General features: G+C 39.7%; 1 protein-coding gene across 1 annotated transcript; it reads left to right on the plus strand.

The window, feature by feature from the left end:
- Positions 1 to 3,885: 3,885 nt before the first annotated feature.
- LOC141017438 (proenkephalin-A-like) lies at positions 3,886 to 11,379 on the plus strand. Its single transcript, XM_073492167.1, has 2 exons — positions 3,886 to 4,029; positions 10,780 to 11,379. Exons 1-2 carry the CDS (start codon positions 3,886 to 3,888, stop codon positions 11,377 to 11,379), a joined length of 744 nt encoding a protein of 247 aa, XP_073348268.1.
- The last annotated feature ends 1,482 nt before the right edge of the window (positions 11,380 to 12,861 follow it).

Genomic DNA, 12,861 nt, shown 5'->3' on the forward strand with positions numbered 1-12,861 from the left:
AGCAAAGGCTTCATTGAAAACAAACGGACAAGACCGGGAGGAAGGTTAGCAAAACAGTTGAGTAGTGACCGGGCGAGAGGTTGTTATGGAGAAATAAATCCGGACAGGATGAATGAAACCCCGACGTGAAGCGGAGGGTTTCATTCATCTTACTCGCATTGCTGCTTCATTTAGCTGACACGAGCAAAGAAATAGGCTGATTTGTTGTAAACATGATAGCAATGTTAGCTTACAAGGCTAACATTGAGGCTAACGTCTCTAAATTGTTTCGACACCGCCTAATAACACAGACAAAAACGGCAGCTTTCACAGTCATAAGCCAGCATCGGCATGAAAGTTATCGTTGTTACAGCATCCACAATAAAGACGAAAGATTACCTGCTCAACAGAAACTCCGCTGTATCAGAATAGCTTTAGCTTGCATTACTTGCTGCTTCATTTAGCTGCCACGAGCAAATACATAGGCTGATTTGGTGTAAACATGATAGCAATGTTAGCTTGTTGTTAGCTTACAATGCTAACATAGAGGCTAACGTCTCTGTCGAACAAGTAAACAAGTGTTGACAATACTGCAGAGACAGAAATTGTCTCGACGCCGTCTAATAACACAGAAACAAACTAACAGCAGCTTTCACAGTCATAAGCCAGCATCGGCATGAAAGTTATCTGTGTCACAACATTCACAATAAAGACGAAAGATTACCTGTTCAACACAAACTCCGCTGTATCAGCATCGGGTCCATATCTTCACGGACATTTCACCACCGTTCAAATGATGACCCGATGTTTACTCGGGTTTGAGACCTCTTTGTTTCACATCTCCGCTTTGTGTCTGCCTTTTCAGTGACAGCCTTTCACTTTCTTTCAGCCTTTGCCGGTGGGGCAAGCAGACGCCGCTTGCTGTCGCTCTGCTTTCCCTCAATACCTGAACTGCTCAGGGCAAAACAAACCTTTTGTCCGCTTGTAGTTTCAAATGCGGAAGTGGGTCGGGACGAGGCGTGACCAGGAGCAGGAGAGTGAGTGAGGGGAATGGATTGGAAAATTGACCAATAGGTCAATTTCTTTTCAGTTTTGCAGGCGCTATTTATTTGGTTCCTTTTGCACTTCACATTGTGTAGGTCATACTATTGGGTCATAACCACCATCTAAATAATGTTAATAATAATGATCAATCTTTCAAATCGTAGACCATAGCTTTAATCTTATGACAAACTGTCTTCACGTGAGATTTAAAGGACAGCTGTTGGTCAATCAGTATGCCAAGATATTTGTGCTTATTTACAATTTGAAGTTTTTCACCCAACAAAGTTATGTCTGGATCTGGGCTTGTGGTTGACTTTTTAGAAAAGAGCAGTCCAACTGTTTTACTCGTATTTAATTTGAGACAAGACTTATTTAGCCATGCTGTGACACCATTCAGTGCCTAAGTGAGCTTTTCTGCAGCCTGTTGTTTTGAGCTGCCATGAGCATATATCACTGTGTCGTCAGCATAAAGCTGGATCTCAACTTCAGAGCATACAGAGGGCAAATCATTGATATATAGACTGAACAAGAGTGGTCCTAAGATGGATCCTTGCTGAACACCAGTAGGGCAATTAAGAGCGTCAGATAAGTGGTTGTGGACCTTCACATGTTGAATTCTATTATGCAAATATGACTTTATCAACTCAAGGGCTTCATCTGAAAAGTTAAATGTAGATAGTTTGGAAATGAGCACTTTATGATTCACTGTATCGAATGCTGCAGTACAGTCTGCAGTGTCCAGATGTGCAAGCCTGATTGAGATCAGTCCACACACACTGAATACTTGTGCAATTACGTATTTTACATTCTAGATTTTTTATTTATTGACATTATTTTGTAGAATTATGTCTTAATGATGACATTAAAAAGGTTTTCTGTACATTTTTTGTCAAAAGAAGCCAAATTATATTGATCCTGATTGATTTATAAAAGCAATAAAAGAGGAAAACATCCAAGGGGTGAATCCTTTTTATAGGCACTGTATGTAAAGCTACAGAGAAGACAACAGTGGATGTTTCAAAAGGTTTTTGAAGCATCAGTGGGTTCTGACAAAGGATATTGATAGGAATAATGAACAGAATTACATTTTGAACATAGAACATAGAATTGATCTTTCGTTTGATTTGACATTGATATGGGGCTTTTATCTATGATCTCCAAAAATGTCAGAAAATCAGGACTAGTAGTTTAAGCTCCGCATTACTGGAACAATGGAAGAGCAGCACACAGAATCTCTGCAGCCCGCCTTAAAATCAAGCTCAGACAAACCGAGTAACTGAATAAGTGCAAAACAAAAATAACACGTGCAAAACAAAAAGTCCCTATAATTTCACACTGTAGCTCTTACTCCTTTTCTGGCATGATAGTAAGTTTTATTGGATATTTGTGATCCCATTTTTCTTTGTGTTAACGGAAGAAATTAAGCCCATAGAAAATGAAAATTCTGACTGAAAATGTTCTCACCCACATTCAACTTTGTAAAATGTGGATTTTGGTGTTATATCGATTGGATTTTTGTATAAATGTGACCTTTACTGGCCACACAACATTTTAAAGCATTTTAAACCCCAGTGTTGAACATTTCCTCTCATTCCAATCATGTTACTGAAATAAGGACTGCCACCAAAGGTTTATATGCTGTACATAGCAGGGCAGGTTTACAGAGCGTGGAGTGGAATAATATTACTCATGGAATATTTTCCCATCTGTGATCAGACATCAGACTGAAAATCATAAGAGTAAAACATTATGAGTAGCTAGATGTGGTCAGTAAAGCAGTGACTGGAGCTTATTGGATTTTCCATAAAAGAATAATCCATACAGCAGCATGCAAAAAACCCTGCAGGGTTCCTACTGGCCCTGCTGCATCCGTATTCACATTCAAAGCTTGTATGCGTTAATTAATACTTATATTAAAGACGTTTGTAATTTAGAGTTTCTAGTTTCTGAGGAACAATAAATTAGATGACCAGTCAATGCGTGACATAAAATAAGTGTGTGTGTGTGTGTGTGTGTGTGTGTATGCGTGTGTGTGTGTGTGTGTGTGTGTATGTGTGTGTGTGTGTGTGTGTGGTACAGAGAAGGGGGAGGCTGTCACGTCACATTATCACGCTTTTATCCCCTGCACCCCCTCCCCATTATCCTCGGTGACGTAAGCCTCACAAACTACTTAAACAAGCCGCGGAGCCTCGAGTCGCAGATGCAGCGCTCTGAGTGGACTCCTCCAGAGGTGACCGGTGTCAGACAGACGACACACAAAGGAGAGAAAGCGCGTGTGTGTGTGACCCCTCCAGTGCCACACAGGTAGCCGCACGCAGATACATCGGGTGCGCAGTCTCGCGCCACTCAACAGTTTCCCACTCCGCCAGCACTCCCGAGGGCACGAGGACAGCATCCACCGGCTTCAGTAGCGTTTAAAATAAGACAGAGGTAAGAAAAGAGCTGTACTGTGACCTCTGCTGCTCCTCCTCACTGCGGGCAGCCTGCAACAGCTGGAACCACAGCAGACACTAAGACACTCAGGCAACTTCATGGCATGGTCTACATTCATATTTTCAAATGTGTTAAAATGATTGATGTAAGAAAAACCTGTCACCTTAATATTAAGCATGATGAGTATTAGTGTGAGGCTGGTGGTAGTGGAAGAAGCAGACTTAGTAGGAGAGTTAATAGTTACAGTGGGAATATTATAGACCTAGTGGTAGAAATCTCTACTTAAAGGTTGTCACCTTTGAAAAAAGATTCATTTTATCGTCAGATTTTTTAGTGATCATGATTCAAAAGTGAAGTAATTGTTAACAATCTGAGCTGAACTTTTCGTGACTGATGTTGCTGTGTTTTGTCCTCTTCTGTCTTCAGTCCATGGCTGCCGCTGCACACAGCAGCTGCGTGTGGATGTTGGTTCTGGGCATGTGTGTGTCGCTGGTTGTTGGAACAGACTGCAGAAAGGAGTGTGCACTGTGTGTGTACCGTCTGCTGGGACAGCAGTCTGGTTTCTCCTCCCTGGTAATGTCACTATATTTAATTATTGCTATTAAGTTAAATGATTATTTTATAATATATATCAGTAAAAGTTGCAGAGACAGTCTGGTGTCTCACCAAAGGTAAAATGTATTCAGACTACCAGAGCGGGTACCAGACGCAGCAGTGTGGTTTTTTCTCCTCATGAAGTCGTACAGTATAGGTAGCTCTTTAATTTATCACTGGACTGCTCCTTTTTATATTCTACCATTAAGATATATTAAACAACAGACAGGTAGAATTTTAGAAGAGTTTTTGAAAAAAAAAGGGTTGTATTTTCTTGAAACGTTCTCCTTTCCTCTTCATGCCCTCTGCAATTTTATTGTTTCACTCCTGATCTGTTTTTTCTGAAATTCCTCTTTGTCCCTGTTCTGTTCTCTGTTCTCTCTGTGCCTCCCATTCCTTAGCTCTTTCCCTCTTTCATTCCCCAACGCTCCTCTTTTCCTATTTCATCTTTATGTCCTCAGTTATTAGATGACAGTAATTATGATGATACTGTCCCGTAGTTTTCTAAACAATGTAGTCTTGACAAATACAAGGTGAGAACATAAAGTCATTTGAAGTGAGAACATTTACAATAAAAACATCTAAGTACATTCTCTCATTTGAAGTGTCAATAATTAATTTATACCAATTTCTAGGTTATTGTTTAATTTGTGAAAATATCAAAAGTGTAGCAGGGGCTTAATGGGGAACTTTAAGCCCATAGGTGGTCCAAATAAGCCACCGTAATGATTTGTTGATAAATAAATCAAATATATATTTAAAGAGTGATATCAATACTGTAACAATATTACTATACTATACTACATTGCTTTACTATACCATATTACTATACTTTAACAAAATATAAACACAATGAGATTTTCAAAATAATCATCAGTAATGTGAATATAATGACTACATGTGTAAAGACAAGTATTAGAACAGGTCGGTACGTTCAGAAAATGACATCACTTTACTGTAATGAGCCTTTAAAAGTAGGAAAAGACAGCACATATACCATATCACCATATAACCATATCCAACATCTAAGACGATATACATATAGCCTCCTATTCCGATAACGATATGATATTGATATATTACCCAGCCCTACTTACAACTTGTCTACTTTGAAATGCAGCCAAAAAACTATGTGGGAACAGAATCAGAACTACAGTGGAAATGACTCTTCAACACTTCTTTTTTCAATATGTATTGTCATTTTGTCTGTATCTCGCTGGTGTTGCCATTTGACAATTAGCACATTTGACATGTGCCAATTGTCCACATTTTCTGGTCCAGCCAGCTGGTTTAAGGTGCAAATGTTTTTATGAAGGCTTCTGAATACAGACTGACTGAAGGAAAAACAGTTTGCCTTTTCAATTCTAATGTTCTAAGGATAGTAAGGTTGCATCAATTTCAGGATTTATTATGAAACAGTAACTTTATTAAATTTTTTAATTTTCATCTCATTTAGGCGAGCAGACATTGAATATATTCGGATACAGGGCCATCCAGAACACCACCCACACAGTATCACTGACATTTAAACATGAGAATTAATGATCTGAATCATGGAGCCAGTTCATCATCAAAAATATGAAGGAAAATGGTTCAAAGGTCAAAATGGATAAAATCCCCCTTGAAACACAGTGAAGTGGCATAATTGGAGGGAACATCAGTGAGTTTATTGTTTAGAGACAAAATATTTTAGTCTATGCACATGACATTAAACAACAACAATATGAAATGAATCTATAAAATGCACTAACATAGCATGAGAAGTATAAATTGATCATGCAGAGAAGTAATTAGCTGTATTTGATCGTGCCGCGTTGGTATTGCTCCAAAAACATCATAATTAATGTTGTTCCAGGACCATCATTAACTATTGTGATGTCATGGCTTTGCCACGACAGTCAGAATTCAGAGCTAATGTTTCTCGGGGCGACATTGTTTCAATGTACGAACCAGCATTGAAAGAGAGCTCGCGGTCGTGGCTGAGTGAGCTCCATACAGGACTCTCACTCAGGAGGTGGAGGTTTGTATCCTATTTGGAACCATTATACTTTTCACTTATTATTTTCTGTTTCTTTTCAGTTTTCTGACGCTGATTAACGTTAAACGTGTTTTGAAACATGTGGCCCGTCTGTATTTTTCCAGTCTTTTTTTCACAGAGTCACTCAGCTGTGACATTACAAACATGTAGCAGGTCAGTTTATATGACGGCTCTGCAGCAACATTAATTATGATGTTCCAGGAACAACAGCAACGCAGCGACATCAAGTCGCGTACTCGTTTACACCACATACAGTGTGAGTTTTTTTTGGTAGGGGCCCACCAGGTACAAATGATAATTAAGAAATTAAGATAGACATTAATTGACTGTTTAACAATATAATAATATAAACTGCATTCCAAAATTTAAACTATTCATACTTATCATGCTTTATGTCATTACAATGAACTACGCTACGCAGCTACTGTATTGATACAGCTTTTGTTTTCATTTGATTTATAATTAAGTCATACTGTAATATGTCTCTTTCATAACAATAACTTACATTTTGATAATAGAGTACTTTACAAATCCTCTGAGGGAAACAAACACACCACAGCGTTTTCTTCTTCAGGGATCAGCAGGTTTGTCACACAGATGTGCTTTGTTAACTCAATATCGACAAATCTGATCGGCTTACAATAAAAAGTCTCGTGTAAGAAAAAACATCACAGAACAAACATTTTGATGTAGTTTTTTTTATTTGACTCAATATGTAAGTGGCCTTATATGGTCCGTGTGCTAAATAGGGAGGTTTCTCTTTTTCTTTTTCTCTTTCTCTTTTTTCTGAGCGTTCTCCTTTACTTTATTTCTCTGTACTCTTCTCCCTCTCTGCTTTAGTTCCTCCTCTCCCTTTCATCACCTGTCCTCTTCTCCCATTTGAAACCTTTCAGCCTGTCGAGGACCACAATCATGGTGATATTGTTCCAATAATGCCAGTGTTTTTTTATGAGGCCTTTCCTTTCCTCCATTCTTCTTTCCTCTTCCCTTCTCATTCTCTTTACTTTCCATGACAACCTTCCCTTTCTCAATTTTTCTTTCGTCGCTTCCATTCCCAAACATTTCAATACCACTTAGAAACCCATAATTGCCAGTAGGAGGGAAATGACAGTATAAGACCCAGAGATATAACTAGAAATACTAGAAATCCAAATGGAATATTTTCTTTCAGCTTGAAATCCAAAAACTGTCCACATTTGGTCGTTCCTGTGTCTTTTTGCTCTTTACACAATCATCACTTGCTGCATACTTCCTATAATGCCCACCAGAGAGTGCTGCTGCCTTCCCCCCTCCTGGCCCCTCAGGCAGTAATTTGTCCTCAATTCAATTTTCTTGTTCATTAAATCTGTCTTCATAAGCCGGCAGCACTGAAAGCTCAGCAAGAATCCCTCCTCCGAACGATCAAACAGTAATGTCTGATGGCTCGAATAAGTGAAATCCAATGACACATGTGGGGTTGGGAGCAGGTGATCCTGGCAGTATGCAGCCCCCAGGGCTCAGCAGATGCCTTTAGTCTGATTATACTCCTGCCATCAGTGTTATATGGACTCACATAGTTAAAGGATGACTGGGATAAGTGGGCTTTTATAGCAGAGGCTTCCATTAGATGAGTAGGATACTATGTCAATATATGAGGAACAGGCTGCTACAAAGGGTTTTTAGGGAGAAATTGTGTTTTTCTAAGTTGTTAAGGGGCTGTGGGAGACAGCGTGAATTAAATGTGCTGTTGTATTCTCCCAACCCAGCTATTGAATCTCCCCCTCTTCACTGCTTCTCTCTTTACTCTAGTCTTTGTTTGTATTTCTCGATATCAACACAATGTTTGAGTCCCACATCTCAGATAGCAGAGCTTTCTTTGTGTTTCTTTCCGTCTACATTTGAATTTTTATAACAATTCATCAATCTTATTGTCAGGTTTTAATATGTTTCGTCTACAGTGATGGATTGATAAAACAAAATTTTAATTTCTTATCTATTTGAGGACTATAAGAGACAATAACCTCAGACGGCTGTCCTATCACCATAAAGTTAGTTAAGAACTGTTCATTTTTTCTGTGATCCAGGTGACAAGGTGGTGGGAGAGTCAAAAAAGCACAACATTTACATAAACTATTTTTATATTGCCTTAAATGCATTCAGTTCTTGTGTTTTTGGATATTTAATCGCTGAAAAACATTAAACAAAAGGCGGCACACTGTCGCTCCCTTAAGTGCAATTTAAAATCCATTGGATGTGCTAATAAATTGCACTTGAGGGAGCTACAGTGTGTGGCCCTTTTTTTTATAATTTATATATTTTTTAAATTGTTTTGTGTCAGCCCTCATCTTCTTTTCTTCGGTACTTGAGGTGAGCTACCACTAAGCATTAATTATTTAACATCTTGAATAATAAATCTGTGGCGTTTCATGGTGAATTGGTAAAAAATAATCTAAACTGATTTGCCCATGACAAAATTGCTTGTTTTTTCAAACGCATAATCCAAAACTCAAAGCTGGATCCAGAATTTACTTTGAAATTCTGCTTTAAAGAATGTGAATCCATTACCCACATCAGGTAATACTTTATATTATGGCTTACCCAAGTAGGGGTGCAGCAATACAGTGAGATTGGTAACCGTAAAGGCTTACCTACTCCTACCTACTAAGTCTTACTGTTGTTGGGAAGCATTTTATTATTTTAAGGACATCACGGACTTAACCTGTTAACTAATGCTTATTACAAGGACCTTAACATAAAGTAAGAAGCAGCAGAGGCCAACAAACAAAACAAAATGTTGTAAAACAAAATGTATCCTACATTTCCTGCTCAGCAGTGTTTCTTCATTAGACCCGTTGTTCCCGCTAAATGCTGACATATTTATGAGTCCTGACACGCAGTTCATAACACAAGCTTTCCCCTTCAGGGCCTTCAGTGCATTGGTGCACAACAACCCCGCTCTTGTGCAGGACATAAGGGAATTGCCTTGCATGGTCTTCAGCGAAAACTTTTGTCAGTAAATGTGAGATGTTCAGATTTTGCACATCTGCATCTTCAGCCTGCTGCTACAGCCACAAAACTTGACTAGTTTTCAGTACATGGACAAATGAATCTTATTGGAGCTGTTTTTATGAGGTGAACCTGAACTACTAACTCATACGTTTCATTTCCTATAAATTCTTCACAATAAAAACTCCTCATTATAATTATGATTTAGTTATTTAAAAGTAATTACTATGAAGCAGCAAAATCAGTAAAAATGTTGGGTTGTCATCAACAGTAACTTAACACAACGCCTTTACAGCTGCATTTGAAACAGGAAAATAAAGCAGATATATGTCCTCTGGCTCGCTTTGGCCCCTCTATTAGAAGGTCGATGGAAACACAAATCCTTGCAGCGTGATTTGACTCGGTGTGGCCAAAAGTGCTGATAGAAAAGCTCCAAAGGTGTCTGCGAGAATATCACAGCATCATTTTCCATTTAACAGTAGCTCATCTTCTATCGCCATAAGGTTAACTACTCTTATGGAGCACAGAGTTGTGGTGAGCAAAGACAGTTCTACCTTCTCTCAAATTAATATACATTCTGCAGCCCATCTGCTTGGCGAATTGTCTACATACGTTACATTGGACTGCAGTGATGTACATACTGATGTGCATTTGAAGAGGTGTGATTGTTTGACTTGGGAAAAAAATGAAATGAACTACAGTATATTTTCAGACTCCAGCTCTGTACTCATCGCATATAGGATTGATCATCTTCTCATTTTATTTTCAGAAAGACAACAAATTATGGAAGAATAATCCTATCTTTATTCAAGAGCGTAGATTTTCAGTTTGAGAGCATGATTTCATTCCTTTTCAGTGACACAGCTCCTTCTCGTGCTCAGATTTATTCTCCTCACACTCACATTTTGTGCTCGCACTGAGATGTTTGCTGCTTTCTTTCAAAATGTGTGCTTGAACTCAAAAATCACACGCTTGTGAAGGAATGCACCCAAGGCGGCATCCGTCATTTGATTGGTCCACACTCTAGCTGTGCCCCTATTGGCTGGTGAAACACAATATTTTGAGCGCAGGGAGGGACAGCCTTGAGTCTGAGCAGACTCCTCAACTGGAGAGGAGGTGCTTGTTCTGAGTGCGTGCACATTAGGTTTGAGTGCGCAGACTTTAGATCTGAGCGAGCACAGGACATATTTGAATGCGAGCGAAATTTTTGTGTGCAAGAAGATGTGTGAGCACAAGCATGTGATTTTTGAGTTCAAGCACACATTTTGAAAGAAAGCAGCAAACATCTCAGTGTGAGCACAAAATGTGAGCATGAGGAGAATAAATCTGAGCACGAGAAGGAGCTGTGTCACTGAAAAGGAATGAAATCATGCTCTCAAACTGAAAATCTACGCTCTTGAATAAAGATAGGATAATTCTTCCATAACAAATGTGTATTTTCTAAAATGTTTAGTTCCTTAAATATCTGCTCATAGGCCTCTACATAACTAAGGGACTCACATTGAGTCCCTTCAGTTCACAAAGTGTTTAAACAGCAGTTTGAGGGTTATTTGATGTAGAGAATTTAAAAAAGATTCTTTCCCTGATTAACCCATAGTGATTCGGGTACTGATATTTCAATAGAACCATGCCATGTTTTATTTAGCAGACATTACATTGATAAAATTCATTATGAAAAGTAATACTCATTACTCTGACTTTTGCAGACATGCTCACTTGAGTGTGAGGGTGGTTTGGACAGCCAGAAGCTGCGCCTGTGCCAGGACTTACTATTGGAGGAGGAGAACCACAATCCTCTGACTGCTGACTCCCGTCAACAACAAGAACAGGAAGCGGCGGGTGGAATCATGGCCGATAATAACGACGCAACATCTCCAGAACACCAGCTGGCCAAGAAGTACGGCGGCTTTATGAAGCGCTATGGTGGTTTCATGTCTCGCCGTTCCTCTTCTCCAGAGGGAGCACTTGAGGATCCTGGGAACCAGGACGAGGAAGAAAATGCTCGTCTGGAGATCCTAAAGATTCTCAATGCAGTGTCCGAGCATGGCGGTGAGGGGGATGGTCAGGGAAGTGAGGCAGTTAAGAGGTATGGAGGCTTCATGCGTCGGGCTGAAGAAGGGGTGGTGCAGGGTGACCTGTTGGAAGCAGTGTTAGGGCGTGGGCTCAAGAAGCGCTACGGTGGCTTCATGAGGCGTGTGGGCCGGCCTGAGTGGTTGGTGGACAGCAGCAAGAGTGGGGGGGTTTTGAAACGGGCTTGGGAGAATGGCAGTGAGCTACAGAAGAGGTACGGGGGGTTCATGGACTAGGACCCTTCACTCCACCCATTCCTCCAACCGCCTCTCTTCAACCAGTCACCTTGTAGTCTGGACTTGAACGGCCCAACTGCTCTGCTAATCACATTGCATCATCTGGCTTTGTATAACATGCTGCTGCCTAATCCATTGGTTCAATTAATCCTGTACTGATAAAAAAAAGATAAACATATATTGTTCAGATGTACACAAATCATTTATGGTCTGCTTTTGTTTTTCATGACGATATTATTTATTAAAAGAATCTGTTGATCGAGGTGTGTTAGTTAAGTGTATGATGTTTTAAAAATGACCATGACCACCAAGTGGAAGACTCAATCAAGTCAAGGGCTCTTCAAACATTCAAATACACAAGTATCTCAACACAGCATAAAACATGGTGAAAATGCTTGCTTTCATGCTTTCCATAAAAATGGTACTCAAACAGAAACAGTTATAATTTCTAGTACTTTTCTAGTATGTGTTTGTCTTCAGTTAGAATTAGTTGCACTTAACACCTGGCCTGACCTCATGCTAGACCTGATACGTCCAAATCTAGTGTGTTTAATTACATATAGTAATATACATATGGTATTATAGTTGTATAATTTACATATTTCCCCCCTGAGCAGGCACAGGTAGGGGTTGTTTTTTTCAGCATTGATAACTCCATGCTACATAAATTACAGAACATATATACATGTTGATGAAGGCTCTCAGTCATCCAGGTCATGGTAATTCTACCATGGTGAAACATCTTCAAGAAACTGAAACAAGTCCAGTTGCCGACAATATAGCACTTAATACACAGTTATTTATATACATTATATACAAATCTACATGAACACAAAGTGCATCTTTTGAATCTGTGTCAGGGTGTATGTAAGCAGCAGCAACAAGATGGTGATGAGCACCAAACAGAGATGTTATAAACATTGGGTGCGGCTGCTAGGAGCTGGAGTCCGCCGCTCCTCGTCCAGCTGTAGTCCTGCGCTCTATCGGCTCAGAACACGGTCCGCCCATCAAGTGCAACAGCTCGATCCAAGATGCTGTGAGTCCCATTTTGTGACCAGACATTAGCCATGAGTAGCCTTAAACGAAGATTCGCATGACTCTTATTCTGACTGTCTCCCTCCCTTGGGCGGTCCAGTTGGTCAGGTTGGATGGTCCAAAGACGCTGTGGGCTGAAGGTACGGAAGCGTTTTGCTGCCAGACAAGAAAAGAAAAGCAACAAAACACTATAACGTGAAAACTTTATTGTACGAACGTGGTAAGTTTCACATTATTATACGTACAACATATTAAAATAGTTCTTCAGTGTTGTGCTGCAGATGAATGCAAAGAGCAGCTTTTCACTGAGACCATGATGGACTGTATGATAACCCTCATCCCTAACGTATTTGGTTTAGTCCCTGCTTCTATTTGTTAACTTAAATGAGAACCGGAATGGATGTGTATGGGTATTGCAAAGCTCACCTGGATCTCTGGTAAGACATG

This window comes from Pagrus major, chromosome 21 (genome assembly GCF_040436345.1).
Source record: "Pagrus major chromosome 21, Pma_NU_1.0".
Lineage (NCBI taxonomy): Eukaryota > Metazoa > Chordata > Actinopteri > Spariformes > Sparidae > Pagrus > Pagrus major.